Consider the following 21651-nt stretch of genomic DNA (forward strand, 5'->3'; position numbering starts at 1 on the left):
TGATAGATAATCCGGAGGCCATGCTTTCCGGGGTTCTTCCAGTCTCAGTCAGACCATTAAGTCTGGTCTTTTTACTAGAATTTGAGTTCTGCACCCCACCTTTCTCCTGCTCCATCAGGAACTCTCTGTTGTGTTCGCAACAGGGTCTATTTTATGGTTCGCTGTGGGGGCGAGGGGGAATAATAACATATGTAAAATGCTTAGACAGTGCCTTGCATAGACTGAGATTAAAGAAGCTAATTCATTGGAGCATCAAGGAGTTAAATGAATGAGCTGAAGAAAATCCAGCCAGAGACCCTTCATCAGAAGGGGCAGTATGGTATAGGGGTTAAGGACCTGGGCTGTGGACACAAGGGCTCAAATCCTAGCCATGCCACTTCAGCTGTGCATCCCTGGGCAGGTGACCTCACCTCTCTGAGCCTCAGTGTCCCCATCGGTGAAACCGGGCAATGGTCCCACCTTGGAAGGTGTTGATGACTCACACTTGAGTCATCTGCACAGGGCCTGGACCTAGGAAGCCTCCTTGAATGTTAACTGCTGTCACTGTTACTGCAACAGACTATTGGCATTGACTGGGTCTCGTATGCCAGGCACAGAATGGGTCTACTTTTTATAGCAGCCAAGATGGGGCTGGGGGAGGCAGACACGGGGTAAAGCTCGAGGAAGGTCACTGCCTACAAGATTGCCTATGGGCTCTGGGATCACAGACCTGAGGACCAGGCGCAGCTGCTGCCCTTGCTGTGTGGCATTAGGCAAGTCACGTCACTTCTCTGGGCCTTAGCACCCTCCTCTGTGACTGCTCAAGGCTGTGGGAGGATGAAATGAGATGCTACACACACAGCCCAGGGCCTGGTAAGCAAAGGGTGCTGGGACGGGCATGCTGCTCCCTGCTGCCCCTGCGGCGACTCTTCTTTCCTCCCCACTTTGCCCCCCACCCCCGCCCAGCCCTAGTCCCCCCAGGGCCGCCGCTGTGGATGGAGCATCTATCCAACCCAGACCTGCTTTCCCCTCTCCACACCCCTGGCTCGACTCTGGGCCTGCCTCGATGCCCGGCCTATTACAGCGTCTTCTAGGATCCCCACTGCCACTGCTTTGGGTGTCAGCTCACAATCAGAGACTCCTTCCAGTACACCCATGTCACCCAACCTTACAGAGGGGAAACAGAGAGGGCAAGGCCCTCCCCCAGAGACACACAGCAGATTGGGGTTCCAGATGGGTACAGAACCCAGGTCTCTCACTGCCTCTTCTGGGAAGCTCTGATGTCAACGAACCCCAGTGTGCTGCTGCGCCAGGGCCAGGTCAGCACCATTTACAGTAAATGCCAGGAATGCCATGTCTGCTGGTCCGCCATTCATTACCCACGCAGCCCCCCTTCACTGGATTCTCTCCTGTGGGTGTTAGGCAGGTCTTGGGGTCAGAGTCCACAATAGGGCACAGTGTCACACACATTCAAGCTCCGGGGAGGCCAGTCTCCCCCTCACACCCCATCGTGCACCACGAAAGCCCTTTCCTCAGAACCCCATCCTCACCCTAGCCCTTGTTCTGCTGTTACTAAAGCCCTTCCCCACTGCTCAGTCGGCCTGTAGAATGTAGGTACCCACCCTTTCTCTCGCCCCAGCTCTGCACGAACACCCTGGCCACGCCCTCTCATATCTTTGGCACCCTTCTATACTCCATTTGGGGTCCCTGGGTCGTGTAAATTGTCAGACGCTTGACTGCTAGCCAGATGGATGGTCGTCGGAACCCACCTAGAGGTGCCTCAGAAAACAGGCCTGGTGATTTGCTTCCCAAAGGTCACAGCCTTGAAAATCCTATGGAGCAGTTCTACCCTGCACAGCAGAGGTTGTTGTAAGTCTCAATCCACTTCACAGCAACAATGACATACCTCATTTGGCCCCTCCTCTTTGGCCTGGTTCTCTAGCCCCACCCTCCCAAACTGGCCCCGCCCCCTGAGAGAACACAGCCCTACCCCTATCTGGCCCTGCCTCTCTGACTCGTCTTAGCTGCCCTGTAGTTAGGTGCTCTCCAGTCGGCCGGGACGCATAGAACAACAGAACAATACACTGCCCGGTCCTGCACCATCCTCACAATTGTTGCTATGTTTGAGCTCATTATTGCTGCCACTGTATCAATTCATCTTCTTGAGGGTCTTCCTCTTTTTTGCTGACTCTCTACTTTACCAAGCATGATGTCCTTCTCCAGGGACTGGTCCCTCCTGATAACGAGTCCAGAGTAGATGAGAGGAAGTCTCGCCGTCGTCACGTCTAATGAGCATTCTGGCTGTACTTCTTCCAAGACAGATTTGTTCGTTCTTCTGGCAGTCCATAGTATATTAAATATCCTTCGTCAACACCATAATTCAAGGGCATTAATTCTTCTGTCTTCCTTAGTCAATGCCCATCTTTCCCATGCATATGAGGCGACTGAAAATACCATGGCCTGGGTCAGGCTCATCCTAGTCCTCAAAGTGACATCTTTGCTTTCTAACACTTTAAAGAGGTCTTTTGCAACCGAGTTGCCCAGTGCAATACGTCGTTTGATTTCTTGACTGTGGATTCCAAGGGTGTTGATTGTGGATCCAAGTAAAATGCAGTGCTTGACAACTTCAGTATTTCCTCCGTTTGTCCCTCTACCCCGCCCGCCCCGCCTCTACAACCCCGCCCTTCACCCCGCCCCTTCCGACGGTGGCCCTAGGGGCTCTGCAAGCCCCATGCGCCGCCAAGCAGTGGAACGGTTCCGCGAGTTCGAGCGGCCCGCGCACTAGCTTCAAGGGCAGATGCCTAGACGGATGGGCCTAGACGTCCTGCTTGGGCCACGCCAAGGGGCATGTGCCCCGAGGACCCGTTTAAGAGTCGTTTTTAAGCGCGATGGCGGGCTCTGGGCGAGGTCCGGCCCTAGCGTCCCATGGAGACCCCTCACGGCCCTCCACAGGAGCTGAGGAGGGCGGAATTGGTGGAGATCATCGTGGAGACGGAGGCGCAGACCGGGGTCAGCGGCATCAACGTAGCGGGCGGCGGCAAAGAAGGAATCTTCGTCCGCGAGCTGCGCGAGGACTCCCCAGCCGCGAGGAGCCTCAGCCTACAGGAAGGTGGGCGGTCCGGGGGTTGGGGCGAGTCTGCCCCAAGTGGGCGGGGCCGTCCTGTGGGGGCGGGGCTAGGAATCAAGGTGTCCTGGGTGTGGAGCAAGGCCGAGACTCGCTTTGGGGAATGTGGGCGTGGCCGGCGACCAGGAGGCGAGGTTAAGGGCTTGGGGCGGAGCTTTGTGCGTCAGCATTGCGTTGTGATTGCTCAGAGCCGGCTCTCGAGATCCCTTTTGTGGGTTCGAATCCCAGATCCTCCACTTACTAGCCCGTGATCTTTCTGTGCCTGTTTTATCTCTAAAATGGGAATAATTATAATACTTACTTCACAGCGTTACTACGTGAATTAAATGAGTCAGTATTTGAAAACGCTAAGCACATACCTAAGTCGTTCATAGTCAGCACTAGCTAAATGCTAGTTACTGCTTTTGTAGTTGGGACAGGAGAAAGGGGTGGAGTTAACAACTTGGACGAGGTTGGGAGGGGACTTTAGTGAGAGATATTTTACGAAAATGGACGAGGCTGATGTGATTTTTTCGTGCAACAATTATTTATTAAGCACCTTCTATTTCCAGACATTATTCTAGGTGCTTGGGCTGCAGCAGTGAACAAAAAAGACAACAGATTTAAGGAAAATAAAGTATAGAATAAAGTGGAAGGCGATGTGTGCTATGGATGCCAGGAGAGGGGCTACACTTTTAAGTAGAGTGGGCAGGGAAGGGTAGAAAGGCCCAAAGGAGGTGAGGGACGGAGCTATGTGGTCATCTGGAAGAGCGTTCCAGACAGAGAGAACAGCTAATGCAAACTCTTCCCCAAGGTGGGAGTGTGCTGGCTTGTTGGAGGAATAGCAAGGAAGCCAGTGTGAATGGAATAGAGTTAGTGAAGAGGAGAGTAAGAGATGAGAGCAGAAAGGTAAGGGGAAGGGCAATTTTTAGAGGACTTTATAGGTGTTGTAGGGTAAAAACACTGCAAAGTTTAGTAAAGCAAAAGGAAAGTTTTATTCGGCATATATTCAAAAAGGCAAAAGTGGGAAGTGGACAAGAAGGCAAAAGTGAGAAGTGGACAAGCATGCTGCCAGAGCTAATGTCTGCCTGAGTCCAAAGAATATTACAGAATAAGCAAGAATGGGAAAAGGACAAGCATGCTGCTCGAGCCATGTCTGTCTGTCCGAGTCCAAGGATTACAAAATAGACAAGAATGGAAAAATGGACAAGCATGCTGCTCGAGCCATGTCTACCTGAGCCCCAGGAACATTACAGAATCATCAGTATATATTAACATCACAAGTGGGTAAAATCATTGAAAGCTTCACCTTTTCACTGGTAAAAACTGCTAGATCAATGTGTTCTACATTTTGAATCATCTTTCTTAATTATTGGTACAGGTTTCAGTAATGACAGTCAGGAGGGTCTTCATTGGTCCAACAAATTTTCTATTCACTAAATGCTAATAGAAAAAGATAAGAGTGGAAAGTCTTTTGTGTTCTGTTTGATTGGTTTATGTGAAAGGTTCCCTAAAAGATGTTTTCTAAGATTGTCCTAGCTATTGTCTTTATACCTCAGGGCCCAGTTGATGTCCTTGTGAGTCCTTGTAGTCCAGCTCCACATTCTAGGACAGGGAATAATGGCTCCAATATTATCTTCGAAATCACAAGTCATGGTGAGGACTTTGGCTATTATTCTAGGAGGGTTGCGAGCAAAGGAGGGACAGGAATTGACTGTGTTGAACTGCTGCGTTAACAGTAGACTGTTGGGAGGCAGGATTGGGAGCAAGGAGACCAACTACTGTGATTATCCAGGAAAGAGATGGTGATGGTCAGGACTAACCTGGTGTTGGCAGAGGTGAAGAGAAGGGTTTGGATTCTGCATGTATTTGAAGGAAGAGCCTTCAGGACTGGATATGTGGTGTGATGGAAAGAGAGGGGGTCAAGGATATGTCCAGGAATTTGACCTGAAGATGGGGTTGGTAGTCTTGCAAATGGGGAACAGGGGCTGGAGCTCACTTGGAGGAGGAAGACCAAGAGTGCTGTTTGGATCTGTGAAATGAGAGGTGTCTGTTGGACACCCAGGCAGAGATCAGAGATGTGGAGGGGCAGTTGGATATATGAGTCTAGGGTAGAGGGGGAGAGTGCTGGGATGGAGAGATACACTTGGGAGTGGTCAGCATATTAAGAAAAAAACCAAACCCACTGCCGTCGAGTCGATTCCGACTCATAGTGACTCTTTAGGGCAGAGTAGAACTGCCCCATAGGGTTTCCAAGGAGCGGCTCATGGATTCGAACTGCCGACCTTTTGGTTAGCAGCCTAAACTCCTGAATCTGGATGAGCTTCTCAAAAGAGTGAGAAGATAGCATGTAGATAGAAAAGAGGCCTGAGCTGTGGGGCACTGTATCTTTAAGAGGTCAGGGAGATGTGGAGGAACCATCCAAGCAGACCAAGAAGGAACTGCCAAGAAGGCAGGAGGAAGACCAGAGGAAGTGGCATCTTGGAAGCCAAGTGAAGCAAGTGAATCAAGGAGAGAGAGTGAAGTTGGGTCAAATGCTGAGTAGTCTAAGCAGGTGAAGCCTGGGGCTTGACCACTGGATTTAGCTATGTGGAGGTCACTGCCTGGGACCTTGAGAGGAGCAGTTGAGGTGTGTGTTGGGGGGAAGACAGAAGTGTGATTGGAGCAAGTTCAAGAGTGGGGGAGGGGGAGAAGTGGAAATAATACTGCTAGAGGACTCACTGCATTTTGCTGTGTAGGTGAGCCCAGAGAGGGAGAGTGACGTCAAGACAACTTTTTTTTTTTTTTTTAAATGGGAGAAGTAATAGCATGTTTGTACGTTGATAGGAATAGTGTAGGAGAGAGGGGCAAACTGCTGATGAAGGGGAGGGAGGACAGAACCGCTGGAGGAGGTCCCTGAGAAGGCCGTGGAGGACTGGCCTAAGCTAGGATTAGGGACAAGAAGGAGAGTGGAGTAAATCGTTACAGGAGCAGGGGTTGGGTAGATGGGGTGGGAGCTTCTAGAAGTTTCCTTCAATTCTGTTCTCTCAATAATGGAGGCAAAATCAGTAGCTGAAATGTGGGGATGGGGAAGGGGCGTTAAAAGGTAACCGGACCAGCCTTAGTGGGCATGGCCTTGTTCAGTGGTGCGGGAAGAGGTGGAGCTAAGGCCGTGGATATCCGCGCCTCAAACAGGGCCGAGATATGCGGCTCCGCCCTGCGCTCTGAGTGGGCGGGGCGGACCAAAATAGGGGCGGGGCCTCAGCGCACTGCCTCCAAGGACGTGGGCGGAACCAGGCCTGGGCGGAGTCCGGAGATGCCCACGCCCTGCTTTCCACCTCCACCTTGCCCGCAGGTGATCAGCTGCTTAGCGCCCGCGTGTTTTTTGAGAACTTCAAGTATGAGGATGCCTTACGCCTGCTGCAATGCGCGGAACCCTACAAGGTCTCCTTCTGCCTAAAGCGCACTGTGCCCACCGGGGACCTGGCGCTGCGGCCCGGGACTGTGGCTGGCTACGAGATCAAGGGCCCTCGGGCCAAGGTGGCCAAGCTGGTACGCGTGCTGAGCCCGGCCCCGGCCCTGGATTGCCCCGGAGACCCCATCTCTGCGCCGTGAGCCCTGCTCCCCACCACCGTGGGCCAGTCTCGTTACTAACCCCACTGCTAATCGTACCTTTCTGCTCCTGCCCTCCTTCCTTAAACTCTTCCCTGGGGAGGGGGACCCACTGACTCCAGACCATGGCCCTCACCCACCTGGGAGAGGCGGCGCCACCAGTCCTCAACTAGGGTATTGGGAACCAGGGAGGCCAGGTTCAAGGCTGAGTGTTGGTCACTTGCTGCTAAGTGACCCTCGGCAAATTTCTTTCCCTCCTTGTGCCTCAGTTTCTCCATCTCTAGCATGAAGATGTTGGAGAATATCCTGGGTAGGGGCCTAGAAGTCTTGGGTCCTAGTTCCTAGATACCTCTTGACCCACTGTGAGATTCTAAATGAATGCCTTTGCCTTCCTGGGCAGTAATGGTGAAATAACAGGCAGGAAGGGGGATGGTGTTTTGGGGGACAAGACCCTCTCACCCAACACATCCCCATCCTGGTACAATGCCAGGTGGGGCTTCTGTCCAACCCCGGCCTCCCACTGTCCCACTGCCTCCCGCCTCTCTCCTCTCTCCCCAGAACATCCAGAGTCTGTCCCCTGTGAAGAAGAAGAAGGTGGTGGTGCCCGGGGCCCTGGGGGCCCCTGACCTGGCCCCTGTTGACGTCGAATTCTCCTTCCCTAAGTTCTCTCGGCTGCGTCGGGGCCTTAAAGTCGATGCCGTCAAGGGTCCTGTCCCAGCTGTCCCAGCCCGCCGGCGCCTCCAGCTGCCCCGGCTTCGGGTACGAGAAGTGGCTGAGGAGACTCAGGCAGCCCGCCTGGCCGCTGCCGCTCCTCCCCACAGAAAGGCCAAGGCGGAAGCTGAGGTGGCAGCGGGAGCCGGCTTCACAGCCCCCCAGGTGGAGCTGGTTGGGCCCCGGCTTCCAGGTGTGGAGGTGGGTGTCCCCCAGATCTCAGCCCCCAAGGGGCCAGGGGAGGTGGCCCCCTCAGCGGAGGCAGCCAGTGGCTTTGCCCTTCACCTGCCAACCCTTGAGCTGGCAGCCCCGACTGCACCTGCTCTGGAGCCCATGGCCATGGGGATCCAGGTCCCCCAAGTGGAGCTGCCCTCCTTGCCTTCACTACCTCCTCTGCCTACACTTCCCTGTTCGGAGACCCGGGAAGGTGCTGTGGCACTGACGGTGCCCACCCTGGACGTGACAGCGCCTACCGTGGGGGTGGACCTGGCCTTGCCGGGCTCAGAAGTGGAGGCCCCGGGAGAGGCACCTGAGGTGGCCCTGAAGATGCCCCGCCTCAGTTTCCCCCGCTTTGGGGCTCGGGCAAAGGAAGCTGCTGAGGGCAAGGTGGCCAAGGGCAGCCCTGAGGTCAAGGTGAAGGGGCCCAGACTTCGAATGCCCACCTTTGGGCTTTCTCTCCTGGAGCCCCGGCCTGCCCCCCCTGAAGCCGTAGTGGAGAGCAAGCTGAAGCTGCCCACCATCAAGATGCCCTCCTTTGGCATCGGGGTATCAGGGCCTGAGGTCAAGGTGCCCAAGGGTCCTGAGGTGAAGCTCCCCAAGGCCCCTGACATCAAGCTCCCGAAAGTGCCCGAGGCGGCCCTGCCCGGTGTGCGACTCCCGCAGGTGCAGCTCCCAAAAGTGTCGGAGATAAAAATCCCAGAGGTGAAACTCCCCAAGGTGCCGGAGATGACTGTGCCCGACGTGCAGCTTCCAGAGGTGCAGCTGCCGAAAGTCCCCGAGATGAAGGTCCCCGAGGTGAAGCTCCCCGAGGTGAAGCTCCCGAAAGTGCCTGAAATGGCCGTGCCTGATGTGCGCCTCCCGGAAGTGCAGCTCCGGAAGGTTCCCGAAGTGAAGCTCCCGGAGGTGCCTGAGATGGCTGTGCCCGAGGTGCACCCCCCAGAAGTACAGCTGCCTAAGGTTCCCGAAGTGAAGCTCCCCGAAGTGAAGCTTCCGAAGGTGCCCGAGATGGCCGTGCCCGACGTGCGCCTCCCGGAAGTGCAGCTCCCGAAAATTCCGGAAATGAAGCTCCCCGAGGTGCGCCTCCCGGAAGTGCAGCTCCCGAAGGTTCCGGAAGTGAAGCTCCCGAAGGTGCCCGAGATGGTAGTGCCCGACGTGCGCCTCCCGGAAGTGCAGCTCCCGAAGGTTCCTGAAGTGAAGCTCCCCGAGGTGAAGCTCCCGAAGGTGCCCGAGATGGTCGTGCCCGAGGTGCGCCTTCCGGAAGTGCAGCTCCCGAAGGTTCCCGAAGTGAAGCTCCCCGAGGTGAAGCTCCCGAAGGTGCCCGAGGTGGCCGTGCCCGACGTGCGCCTTCCAGAGGTGCAGCTGCCAGAAATGCCCAAAGTCCCGGATGTGTGTCTTCCGAAGGCTCCGGAGGTGAAGCTGCCCAAGGCTCCAGAGGTACAGCTTAAAGGTGCGGGGGCCGAGCAGGCTGAATTTGGCCTCAAGATGCCCAAGATGACCATGCCCAAGCTGGGGAGGCCAGGGTCCCCGCCACGAGGCAAGCCAGGCGAGGCAGGCACTGAGGTCTCGGGGAAGCTGGTGACGCTTCCCTGTCTGCAGCCGGAGGTGGGCGGTGAGGCTCGTGTGGTCGCCCCCTCCCTCACACTGCCGTCGGTGGAGCTGGGCCTGCCGGGGGCGCTCAGCTTGGAGAGCCAGGTCCAAGCAGGCGCATTGCACAAGGTGGAGCAGGCAGAGGGCCCGGGGATGGCAGCAAGGGTGGGGGAAGCAGGCTTCCGGGTGCCCTCTGTTGAGCTTGTCGCTCCACAGCTGCCCACAGTGGAGGTTGAGGAAGGGCGGCTGGAGGCGATGGAGATGAAAGTCAAGCCCTCTTCCAAGTTCTCCCTGCCCAAGTTTGGACTCTCAGGGCCAAAGGTGGCCAAGGCGGAGGCTGAGGGGGCTGGGCGAGCCACCAAGCTGAAGGTGTCCAAGTTTGCCATCTCACTCCCCAAGGCTCGGGCAGGAACGGAGGCCGAGGCCAAAGGGGCAGGGGACGCGGGCCTGCTGCCTGCGCTCGATCTTTCCATCCCGCAGCTTGGTGTGGACGCCTGTCTGCCCACAGGCAAGGTAGGGGTGGCAGGGGCTGACGTCAAGCTCAAGGGCTCCAGGTTCCCCCTGCCCAAGTTTGGGGTCAGAGGCCGGGACACTGAGGCTGGAGAACTAGTGCCGGGGTCGGCCGAGCTGGAGGCCAAGAGCTGGGGCTGGGATGGGAAGGTGAAGATGCCCAAGCTGAAAATGCCCTCCTTTGGGTTGGCTCGGGGGAAGGAAGCGGAAGGTCAGGGTGAGCGTGCCAGCTTGGGGGAAAAGCCAGAGTGCACGGGCAGGCAGCTTAAGCTCCCTGAGGTGGAGCTGGTCACACCGGGGGCCGAGGAGGGAGAGCGGGTAGAGGGAGCAGTGGCTGTTAGCGGGGTGCGGCCGTCAGGCCTGCAGGTCTCCACGAGCAGGCAGGTGGGCACTGAGCACCAGGAGGGGGTGCTGAGAATGCCCCCCCTGGGCATCTCTCTGCCCCAGGTGGAGCTGACCGGCTTTGGGGAGGTGGGGCTGGGTGCCACCGTAGGGCAGCAGGCCAAGGGTGCAGCCCCTTCAGCAGAGGGGACAGCAGGCTACAGGGTCCAGGTGCCTGAAGTGACTTTGTCCCTGCCCGGAACCCAGGTGGCCGGTGGTGAGCTGTTGGTGGGCGAGGGCGTCTTTAAGATGCCTGCTGTGACCGTGCCCCAGCTTGAGCTGGACGTGGGGCTGAGCCGAGAGGCACAGGTGGGCAAAGCAGCCACAGGGGAGGGTGGGCTGAGGCTGAAGATGACCACGCTGGGGGCAGGAGCTGGGGCGGGGCCAGAGGGGAGGGAGGAGCAGTCCGCAGGGGTGGAGCATGCTTTCCGCCTCTCGCTGCCTGAGGTGGAGCTCTCGCCACCCACTGTGGGCAGCCACACCGAGTATCAGGTGGCCGAAGGTGAGGGGGATGCCGGGCACAAGCTCAAGGTGCGGCTGCCCCGGTTTGGCTTGCGAGCCAAGGAGGGGGGCGAGGAGGGCGAGAAGGTCAAAAGCCCGAAACTCAGGCTGCCCCGCGTGGGCTTCAGCCAGGGTGAGGCGGCCAGTGGGGAGGGCTCCCCCAGCCCCGAGGAGGAGGAAGAGGAGGGCAGCAGGGAAGGAGCCTCAGGCCGTCGAGGCCGTGTCCGTGTCCGCCTGCCCCGTGTGGCCCTGGCTGCCCCTTCCAAGGTCTCCAGGGGGCAGGAGGGCGAGGCAGTCCCCAAATCCCCTGGTGGGGAGAAGTCTCCCAAGTTCCGCTTCCCCAGGGTGTCTCTAAGCCCCAAGGCCCGGAGTGGGGACCAGGAGGAGGGTGGGTTCAGGGTCCGGCTGCCCAGTGTGGGGTTTTCAGAGACAGGGGCTCCAGGTCCCACCCGCATGGAGGGGGCTCAGGCTGCCGTTATCTGAAGCCCCTGGCAGAAGAGACTTGCCTCCTGTCCCCCCGCAGCACCCCCCCCATCTTGTCTGTGAGGTAACTAGCACTAACCGGGAGGTGGGAGGGGGTCGGCTGACCAGGGTGGGGGCGGGAGGCTTGAGTGCCTGCATCTTGGCCAGGCCACGTGAATAAAGTCATCCAGAGGTAGCACGTGTCGTATCCTCTGTGTGTGTGTGGTTGGGGGGGCGAGGAGGGTGGAGTGTGTGCAGCAAAAGGAGCCCCAGAGGGGAAGTTTGAGGGGGGGCTTGAGCCTGGCTGGAGGGGAGCCTCCGGTGTAGGGGGCACACGGGCCACCCCTGGTCTGAGAAGAGGGTGACCTTGGGATAGACTCAGGTGGGAGTGGGGCCTGCCCTAGTCCTTCATCAGAGCACAGTTGTGGGACCCCTCTGTTGGGGAATCCACCTGTCCTAGGGGACTCACTCACACTGGTACAGGCCCCAAGAGCAGATCGCTCCCCACTGCCCTCTTCCCAGCGCCTCCCTGCCGCCAAGGGTGCTTTTGTTCGTGCAGCCTGGCCTTCCCCTTCCAGTCTGGCTGGTTTGACTGCCCATCCCGGGGGCCCACCCAGGAAGGTCCCTTCTGCCCCTCTCCAGAACCGTGGGCTTGGAGCCTCCACCCCTGATACCTAGCTGCCTCCTAGGATTAGGCCCCAGGGTCCTCAGCCCCCTCCCCCCACACCACTCAGGATCTCAACCCCTAAGCCCTCTCCATGGCCTCCAGACACCCCCCCAGGTCTCTGTAATACCCCAGACTAGACTAAGAAAGCATGCTTTCCAGTCCCAAGTCCCCCTCTCCCTCATGTCGCCACATCTACCCTTCTCACTCTCTTCAAATCATCATCCTCACCCACTGCCCCCCGCCCCATCCCAGAGGGTGAGGCCCAGGCCCTTGAATCATAACAGACCCCCCACCCCCCACCCCCGGCTCAGACCTCCCTTCAGCCCAGGCCCTCTTTGGTCACTGCTTCCTCACATACTTTTTCTTCATCCCTGCAAACATGGTGGGAGTTACCTACACTTAGGGGGCACACCCCTCCCCAGACCCCCAGCATTTCGAGATGTCCTCCCACCATGGCCCAGATCCATCAGCAGTCACCTCTCCGCGGCTACTCCGGGGGCCCCCCGTCTCCCTGTCCTGACTTCTCAGGGCCCTTCCTTCGTCCGGAGAATCTCTCTCCTCTCTCTTCCCTACTTCTCTTTCTCTTTAGCTCCTCGGGCCCTCAGGGCTCCTCCCGGCCCCGTCCACTCCCACAGCCTCCTCACCTCTGTGCTGACAACTCCCAGACTCCCAAGTCCACATGGGGATCTGGTGGCCTCCCGGACGCCTCGCTCAGGATGTCTCCTGGGAACTAGGAGGTCGTGTAGGGTGGTGGGTCGGAGCTCTGCTCTGGAGCCACACTGCTTGGGGTCAGAGTCTGCCTCTGGCACTCCGTTGGGTGACCATACCCACCCGTTGGCATTGAGTTGATTCTGACTCACGGCGACCCCACGTATTACAGAGTAGAACTGCTCCATATGGTTTTCTTGGCTGTAATCTTTACAGAAGCAGATTGCCAGACCTTTCTTCTGTGGAGCCACTGGGTGGGTTCAAACCACCAACCTTTAGGTTAGCTGCTGATTGCAAACTGCTGGTGCCTGGGTGACCATAGGAATTTGTAAAACTTATTTGTGCTTCGATTTTCTCTTCCATGAAATGGAGCTGTTAAGATTAGGTACCTGAAAGAGAAGTTCTGATTCTTACTTAGTATTATGTTAGTAAGGATTAGCTAATGCTGGTAAAGCACTCAATACGTGGTTAAATGTTTTGGGGTTAAATTTCCTAATCTGATCTCAGCACGTTCTCCCTCAGCTTGCTACTTGTCCATGTCCCCGTCTCAGGGACCACCCCATCTTTTTTTGTTGTTGTAGTTTAAGTGAAAGTTTATGTTTCAAGTTAGTCTCTTATACAAAAATTTATACATATATTGTTATGTGACCCTAGTTGCTCTCCCTATACCGTGACAGCACACTCCATTTTTCCACCCCTGATTTCCCGTGTCCATTCAACCAGCTCCTGACCCTCTCTGCCTTCCCATCTCACCTCTGGACAGCAGCTGCCTTTTAGTCTCATGTATCTACTTGAGATAAGAAGCACACTCTTCACGAGTTATCATTTTATGTCCCACAGTCCAGTCTAATCTTTATCTGAAGAGTTGGCCTCAGAAATTGTTTTAGTTCTGGGCTGATAGAGAATCCGGGGGCCATGCTTTTCGGGGTTCCTCTGGTCTCAAACTATTAAGTCTGGTCTTCTTACTAGAATTTGAGTTCTGCACCCCACCTTTCTCCTGCTCCATCAGGGACTCTCTGTTGTGTTCCCTGTCAGGGCGGTCATTGGTGGTAGCCAGGCACCATCTAGTTCTTCTGGTCTCAGGCTGATGAAGTCTCTGGTTTGTGTGGCCCTTTCTGTCTCTTGGGCTAATACTTTCCTGGTGTCTTTGGTGTTCTTCATTCTCCTTTACTCCAGGTGGTTGGGACAAATTGATGCATCTTAGATGGCCACTTGCAAGCTTTTAATACCCCAGATGCCACTCACCAAAGTAGGATGCAGAACATTTTCTTAATAAACTTTGTTATGCTAGTTGACCTAGATGTCCCCCGAAAGCATGGTCCCCAGACCCCCACCCCTGCTACTCTGTCCCTCGAAGTGTCTGATTGTATTCAGGAAACTTCTTAGCTTCGGTTTAGTCCAGTTGCGTTGACTTCCCCTGTAATGAGTGCTGTCCTTCCGTTTACCTAAGATCATTCTTAGTATTATCTAGTTAGTGAATAACCCTCACCCTCCCTCCCCACCCTCGTAACCATCAAAGAATGTTTTCTTCTGTGTTTAAACCTTTTCTGGAGTTCTTATAAAAGTGGATTTATACATATTTGTCTTTTCTGTGACTGACTAAATTCACTCAGCATAATGCCCTTCAGACTCCTCCATGTTATGTTTCACGGCTTCATCATTGTTATCATTGCGTAGTATTCCATTGTGTGGATATATCATAATTTGTTTATCCATTCGTCCGTTGATGGGCACCTAGGTTGTTTCCATCTTTTTGCTATCGTGAACAGTGCTGCAGTGAACATGAGTGTACGTGTATCTATTTGTGTGACGGCTCTTATTTCTCTAGGATATATTTCAAGGAGCGGGATTGCTGGATCGTATGGTACTTCTATTTCTAGCTTGTTAAGGAAGCACCAAATTGATTTCCAAAGTGATTGTACCATTTTACATTCCCACCAACAGTGTACAAGTGTTCCAGTCTCTCCACAGCCTCTCCAGCATTTATTATTTTGTGTTTTTTGGATTAATGCTAGCCTTGTTGGGGTGAGATGATATCTCACTGTAGTTTTGATCTGCATTTCTCTGATGGCTAATGATCGTGAGCATTTCTTCATGTGTCTGTTAGACGCCTGAATATCTTCTTTGGCGAAGTGCCTGTTCATATCCTTTGCCCGTTTTTTAATTGGGTTATTTGTCTTTTTGTTGTTGAGGCTTTGCAATATCCTGTAGATTTTAGAGATCAGAGGCTGATCAGATTTGTCGTAGCCAAAAATTTTTTCCCAGTCTGTAGGTTGTCTTTTACTCTTTTGGTGAAGTCTTTCAATGAGCACAAGTGTTTGATTTTTAGGAGCTCCCAGTTATCTAGTCTCTCTTCAGGTGCTTGTGCACTGTTACTTATGGTTCATACTGTGTTTATGCCATGTATTAGGGCTCCTAGCGTTGTCCCTATTTTTAATTCCATGATCTTTATCGTTTTTGACTTTATATTTAAGTCTTTGATCCATTTTGAGTTAGTTTTTGTGCATGGTGTGAGGTATGGGTCTTGTTTCAGTTTTTTGCAGGTGGATATCCAGTTATGCCAGCACCATTGGTTAAAGAGACTGTCTTTTTCCCGGTTAACGGACTTTGGGCCTTTGTCAGGGACCACCCCATCTTCACCCAAGCCACAGCCCTGGGCCTCGTCCTGGATGGCTCCCTCCTTTCCCCCCAACCCATCAGTCCCCTCAGCCTGTCCTCTCGGCCTGCTGAGTGTCTCATCCACCTGCCTCTTCTGCCTCCCCAACCTCTCCCACCTGGACCCTGCCGCGGCCTCCTTCCCAGCCTTTGGGCCTGCAGCTTGCCCCGCCAACCCACCCTTCTTCACGCGGTAGTTTTCTGACACTCAAATCTGACCCTTCCCTCCCTTGCTGAAAGTCCTGCCGTGGCTCCCCAGTGCCCTTAGAATAAAGCCCAGATTTAGTCTGGGACTCAAGACTTTGTACAGCCTGGCCCTGCCCAGCTACACCTCCCACATGGCGGACACCAGCTGTGGCGGGTGTTTTCTGAACATAGAGTTAGACACATAAATGCTTTCAAGCCTCTGTCCTCGCCATCCCCCTAGCCAGGAGAGCCTGCCTTTCCTCCCTGCTGTCTGTAGGCATATCCCGTACCTGTACGCCCAAGGTCCACATTTGGCCACCTCTCCAAGTAAACCCTTCACCCGTCAGCCTTTCCAGGGTTCTGCCACTGGGTGGGGGAGGGGCCCAGCCAGGCACCCCACCCCCCCATTCCAGCCAGGTCTCCAACAACAGAACCAGAGCCACTCAGCAACACTGGAACCCATTCAGGGGGGCCTGCCGCCCCTCGTCCCAAGCCAGGTGGGCTTTGGGGGAGGGGTGCAGCCCCTGGCAGACTCACAGTGTGGTGGAGGGGGTAGGGGAGTGCCAGGGAGCCAGGGGCAAACCTTGCCGGAGGAGGCACGAGTGCAGTTCTCTTTCCCCCTCTGGGGGGCCCGCGGGGCCAGCGGCAGAGCAGGAGGCCTCGGCGGCAGAGCCTGGGGGGGTGGGGTGGTGGCAGGGCAGGGGCTGGCGGTGGGGGCACCATGGCCACCATCCAGTCAGAGACTGACTGTTATGACATCATCGAGGTGCTGGGCAAGGGCACCTTCGGGGAGGTGGCCAAGGGCTGGCGGCGGAGCACGGGCGAGATGGTGGCCATCAAGATACTCAAGAATGACGCCTACCGCAACCGCATCATCAAGAACGAGCTGAAGCTGCTGCGCTGCATGCGGGGCCTGGACCCCGAGGAGGCCCATGTCATCCGCTTCCTCGAGTTCTTCCATGACGCCCTCAAGTTCTACCTGGTCTTCGAGCTGCTGGAGCAAAACCTCTTCGAGTTCCAGAAGGAGAACAACTTTGCGCCCCTCCCTGCCCGCCACATCCGTACAGTCACCCTGCAGGTGCTCAGAGCCCTAGCCCGGCTCAAGGAGCTGGCGATCATCCACGCTGATCTCAAGCCTGAGAACATCATGCTGGTGGACCAGACCCGCTGCCCCTTCAGGGTCAAGGTGAGTGGGGCTGCCCAGGATGCTCGCATCCCTCCTTCCTGGCTCCCACCAGCTTCCCGCAGCCCTGGAGTCATCTCCTGGCACTGTGGTCTCCCTTGTCCCCACTCCTAGTGCTGAGGTCTCGCCAACCCTGTCCGTGATGTCTCTCCAACATCCCAGCCCCAAAATCCTTCCTATCTCCCCATCCCAGCCCTGAGGTCACCCCTGGCTGTGTGTGGGGAGGAAACTGGGGGGTGGGGGGGGGGGGGGGCGGGGCTAAGGACTAGTGAGGAGACAACTGAACTAGTCCACGTGGGAGGCGAGAGCGGAGGGACCAGAGAGGAAGGAGTGGGAGGAGGAGAGCAGGGTGGATTCTGGGTAGATTTTGGAGCTGGGGACAACAGAAGTTCCTGAAGGATCATACAGGAAGTGTGCGAGAGAAAGAGAGGACTCCTGGTACTGAGAGCCCGTTGTCCCGGATATCTGGGAGGATGACAGTGACATTACTCATCACAGCTTTGCTCATCGACGTTTACTGAACGCCTGCGCCGAGCTGGCCACCAGCCCCTCAGTTCCCTCTTCCCAGTCCTGACCTTGTACACTGCCCATGCCTCCCCCATCCCTGCCTGACCCCTCTCTCTGCTGATGGCTTTGTCTCTGGTGGTGGGTATGAACTAGGAGCACCCTGAGGGCAGGCCTGGGGCCATCTGAGGCACTGCCATGTCCTCAGTGTCTCCCAGCACAGCGCGAGGACAGCGTCAGCGCTGAATGATTGTTTGTCAGAAATACAGAGAGGTACAGAGACAGGACAGGACAGAGACCCCGGGAAGGAGAGACCCCCACAAACACACGAGGAGACAGGGCAGGTCCACAGCACCTGGCCGGTGTTGGCACCGCTACTGTTTGTGAAATGAATGAATGTCGAGTGAGCGCCCAGGGTCACTCAGCCCCTCGGGTTCAAGCCCCAGCAGTCTGGCTTCAGGGTCCAGATTAATAACCATTTCGTGATACTGCCTTCTCCAAATGGACGTTGAGGGATGGCTGAACGAAAAGCAGAGAAACTGAGAGAGGGAAGGGGAGGCAGGCAAGGGGAGATAGTCACAGAGATCCTGAGTGAGAACGACAGACAGCTTCACCCCGAGGCGTGGGAGAGACAAAGGTTTCCAGCTGTTTGGTGCTAGCTCAGCAGGTGTTATCAGCACCTGTCATGTGCCAAGGGCCTGTGGTGGGTGTTACCAGTACTGGTGATGACGACAGGAGAGGACCTGGGCTTTAGGGAGACACAGCCTTTCTAGTGGGTGGATGCAGAGAGACGAGACCCTGAGAGAAAAGAGATAGAGAGACAATGAGAGATGAGAGACATTGACAAGCGACGAAGAGGCAGTTGCAAAGAAAGAACGAGAGAGAGCTACACACGAGACAGAAAGAAATAGAACCACAGGATATAAGCCCATTCCCTCAGTTAGTCACTCTTGTTATGCCCCAGGCACTGTTCTAGATACTCGGGGCACAGCAGTGAAAAATCCCTGTTCTTGGGGAGCTAACATCTTAGTTGAGGAGAGAGACAATGAGTTTGATAAAAAAGTAAAGTATATATTACATGAAACGGTGTTGAGTGCTCTGGGGAGAACTAGAGGAATAGAAACCAAATCCGCTGCCGTCGAGTCGACTCCGACTCATAGCGACCCTGTAAAACAGAGTAGAACTGCCCCAGAGGATTTTCAAGGAGCTGCTGGTGGATTTGAACTGCCGACCTTTTGGTTAACAGCTGTAGCTCTTAACCACTGTGCCACCAGGGCTCCAGAGGAATAGAAAAGGGGATAGGAAGTATGGGGTGCACTTTTTGAGAGGATGGTCAGGGGAGGCTTCACTGACAGGGTGACGTTTGAGCGAAGACCTGAAGGAGGTAAGGAGGGAGCTGTGTGGTTATCTGAGGGAAGAGCCTTCCAGGCAAAGGGAACAGCCTGTGCAAAGGCACTGAGGTGGGAATGTGCTTGCTTGTTCAAAGAATAGTGAGAAAGCCCATGTTGGCTACAGCAGGGTGAGCAAGTGGCAAGTGGGAGAAGACGAGGGGTAGGGCAGATCGTTGGAGGCTTGCAGACCACGGTGAGTCGGCAAAAGCCACAGGAACGTTCTGAGCAGGGAAGGACGTGCTCTGACGTGGATGCTCACAGACCTCTCCAGCTGTGTGTGTGGAACAGACTGGGGGGCAGTGTTAGAACAGGGACGCCAGGGAGGAGGCTCCTACATTAGTGTAGGTAGGAGACCATGGTGGACAGGACCCGGGAGCTGTGGGTGGGATAAGGAGCGGACAGATTCCGGATCTGTTCAGAAGGTGGAGCCAACAAGATTTGCTGATGGACAGGGTGTGGGGTGAGGGACAAAGGGGCCTTCACTCTCAGGCATAAGTTCTAGTGAAGAGACACAGAGACAGACCCCGAACCCGACACACAAACCAGAGACAAAGGCCAAAAGTGACAGAAGCAAGAGACACAGACTCACAGACAGAAAGACAGACAAAGACAAGCGACGGATACAGAAAGACTGGTGAGAGAAGCCAGGGGAGGCCCCGATGCACTGCCGCTCACCTGTGCCCGCCCGCTCGCCCGCCCACCTGCCCACAGGTGATCGACTTCGGCTCAGCCAGCATTTTTAGCGAGGTGCGCTACGTGAAGGAGCCGTACATCCAGTCGCGCTTCTACCGGGCCCCCGAGATCCTGCTGGGCCTGCCCTTCTGCGAGAAGGTGGACGTCTGGTCCCTGGGCTGTGTCATGGCCGAGCTGCATCTTGGCTGGCCCCTCTACCCGGGCAACAACGAGTACGACCAGGTGCGCTACATCTGTGAGACCCAGGGCCTGCCCAAGCCCCACCTGCTGCATGCCGCCCGCAAGGCCCACCACTTCTTCAAGCGCAACACGCACCCTGATGCCAGCAACCCCTGGCAGCTGAAGTCCTCGGCGGACTACCTGGCCGAGACCAAGGTAGGGGGGCAGGAGGGGCGAGGGTGGTCAGCATGGGGGGTGCCACATCAAGAAACATCTGGATTAGACCTCAGGGGGGACTGGAAGCTTGGGGGTCAGCTGCAAGAGTTGTCATAGCAAGAGAGATCTGGGTGAGACCAGAGGTGGGACTGGAAGTTTGCAGGACAGTTCTAGGGGCTGCTGCAGCAAGACAGGTCTGAGCGAGACTTCAGGGACTGGAGTGTGGGGGTTGGATGCAGAGGGGCTGCTGTGAGAAGGTGGATGGTTGGGTCACAGCAAGAGGGGGGTCTGGGTTATGCTACAGAGAAAACGTGAGGTCTGGGGTTAAGTGTGAGAGGCACAGCAGAAAGAGGGATCTGAATGAGACCCCAGGTGGGACTGGAAGTTGAGGGCAGCCTCTCGGTTACCTTCCTGGCTGCAGTCATCAAACCTGTGCAGCAAGAGGAGTCTGGGTTAGACAGCAGGGAGGACTGGAAGTTTGGGGCCTGTGGCGGGAGCTGTCAGCAAGAGGGATCTGGGTAAGACCAAAGGTGGGACTGACAGTTGATGGCAGCTCTTCTGACAGTTCTGTGGCTGGGGGTTATCACCCTCTTGGGTAGGAAGAAGGGTCTGGAGGTCTGGTGTCAGGTGTGGGAGCTGTAGCAAAAAGGGATCTGGATCTGACTCCAGAGAGGACTAGAGTTTTGAGGCAGCCCCTTTGCTAACTGCTGGTAGGGGCTCGGCCGCGGCTCTGGGGAACGCTGGCCTGTGGTGAGGTGTGGACCTTGGTCAGCGAGAGCTGTGGGTCAGATACCAGGAGGACTGAAGAACAGCTAGGTTCTCCTACTTCCAGCAGCAGTCGGAGAGATCTGGGTTAGACTAGAGAGGTGTGGCCCTGCCAGCAGCAAGAGAGCTCCAAGTCAGGTCATGGACAGAACTGGAAGTCAGGGTGCAGGTGTGTGGCCTTCACAGCCACAAGAGAGCTCCGGACCAGGGAGGACAAGAAGTCAGGAGTTGCATGCGGGCCCCATGATGACAGGAGAGCTCCTGGAGGGCAGGAGTCACATTGGGTCCCACCGCAGGAGGGGACATGGCGTCTACCCCGTGCCCCTTGTGCTCCATCAGGTGCGCCCGCTGGAGCGCCGCAAATACATGCTGAAGTCGCTGGACCAGATTGAGACGGTGAACGGTGGCGGGGCGGCCGGCCGGCTTTCCTTCCCAGACCGTGAGGCGCTGGCCGAGCACGCCGACCTCAGGAGCATGGTGGAGCTGATCAAACGCATGCTGACATGGGAGTCTCACGAGCGGATCAGCCCCAGCGCGGCCCTGCGCCACCCCTTCGTGTCCATGCAGCAGCTGCGCAACGCCCACGAGTCCACGCGCTACTACCAGCTCTCCCTGCGTGGCTACCGTCTCTCCCTGCAGGTGGAGGGCAAGCCGCCGGCGCCCACTGCAGCTGCCATGGATGACGGGCCACCCTACTACCGGCTGGCCGAGGAGGAGGAGGCCGTGGGCCTGGGCAGTGCGGCGGGCAATGGGCCCTTCCGCGAGGAGAAGGCGCCGGGCATGCAAAGGGCCATCGACCAGCTGGACGACCTGAGTCTGCAGGAGGCGGGGCAGGGGCTGTGGGGTGAGACCCACGCGGATGTGGTCCCCGACATGCTGGCCCCACTCAAGGCAGCTGGCCCTGGCCGCCGGGTGCCCGACTTGGGCCCTGAGCCCATTCTGGCCTTTTACGGCAGCCGCCTAGCAGGCCGCCACAAGGCCCGCAAGCCGCCCGCAGGCTCCAAGTCCGACTCCAACTTCAGCAACCTCATCCGGCTGAGCCAGGCCTCGCCGGAGGATGAGGGGCCCTGCCGGGGCAGCGGCTGGGAGGAGGGGGAGCGTCGCGGGGCCTCTGCCGAGCTGCCCACCATCCCGCAGCGGGACGGGGATGGTCCCGACATCAAGGACCTGGCCATGGATGCTGAGGTATGCCAGTTGGTGGGCAGGTGGCAGGTGGTTCTGGGACCAGGGCCTCCCCCGGGGCTCCAGGAGCAGGGCGCAGTTAACCAGGCCTTGCGTCCCATCTGCATTGCACTGCCTGCGGCTGGCTCAGGGTTCAACACACACTAACCCACATTCAGGATGTGATAAGGCTCAGTACACCCCACATTCAGGACGTAAGGCTCAGCACACATTAACCCACACTGAAGAATAAGGCTCAGCATACACTAACCCACATTCAGGATGTAATTAGGCTCAGCACACCCCACATTGAGGATAC

The 21651-nt window shown here is 56.4% G+C and overlaps 2 protein-coding genes across 2 annotated transcripts in view; both read left to right on the forward strand.

Annotated features, from left to right (window-relative positions):
- The window catches only part of PRX (periaxin), an 11539-nt gene extending 474 nt beyond the window's left edge, over positions 1-11065 (forward strand). Inside the window, exons 2-4 of the mRNA XM_004390856.2 lie at positions 2932-3088; positions 6417-6613; positions 7232-11065. Of these exons, the coding sequence (XP_004390913.2) occupies positions 2932-3088; positions 6417-6613; positions 7232-11065 (4188 nt within the window). The remainder of the gene's footprint in view (positions 1-2931; positions 3089-6416; positions 6614-7231) is intronic.
- Positions 11066-15668: 4603 nt separating this feature from the next.
- HIPK4 (homeodomain interacting protein kinase 4) overlaps positions 15669-21651 on the forward strand; it is a 7190-nt gene continuing 1207 nt past the window's right edge. Inside the window, exons 1-3 of the mRNA XM_004390857.3 lie at positions 15669-16446; positions 19050-19406; positions 20511-21356. Of these exons, the coding sequence (XP_004390914.1) occupies positions 15982-16446; positions 19050-19406; positions 20511-21356 (1668 nt within the window). The 5' untranslated portion in view covers positions 15669-15981. The remainder of the gene's footprint in view (positions 16447-19049; positions 19407-20510; positions 21357-21651) is intronic.

The sequence above is a fragment of the Trichechus manatus genome, unplaced genomic scaffold (genome assembly GCF_000243295.1).
Source record: "Trichechus manatus latirostris isolate Lorelei unplaced genomic scaffold, TriManLat1.0 scaffold00338, whole genome shotgun sequence".
In the NCBI taxonomy this organism is placed as follows: domain Eukaryota; kingdom Metazoa; phylum Chordata; class Mammalia; order Sirenia; family Trichechidae; genus Trichechus; species Trichechus manatus.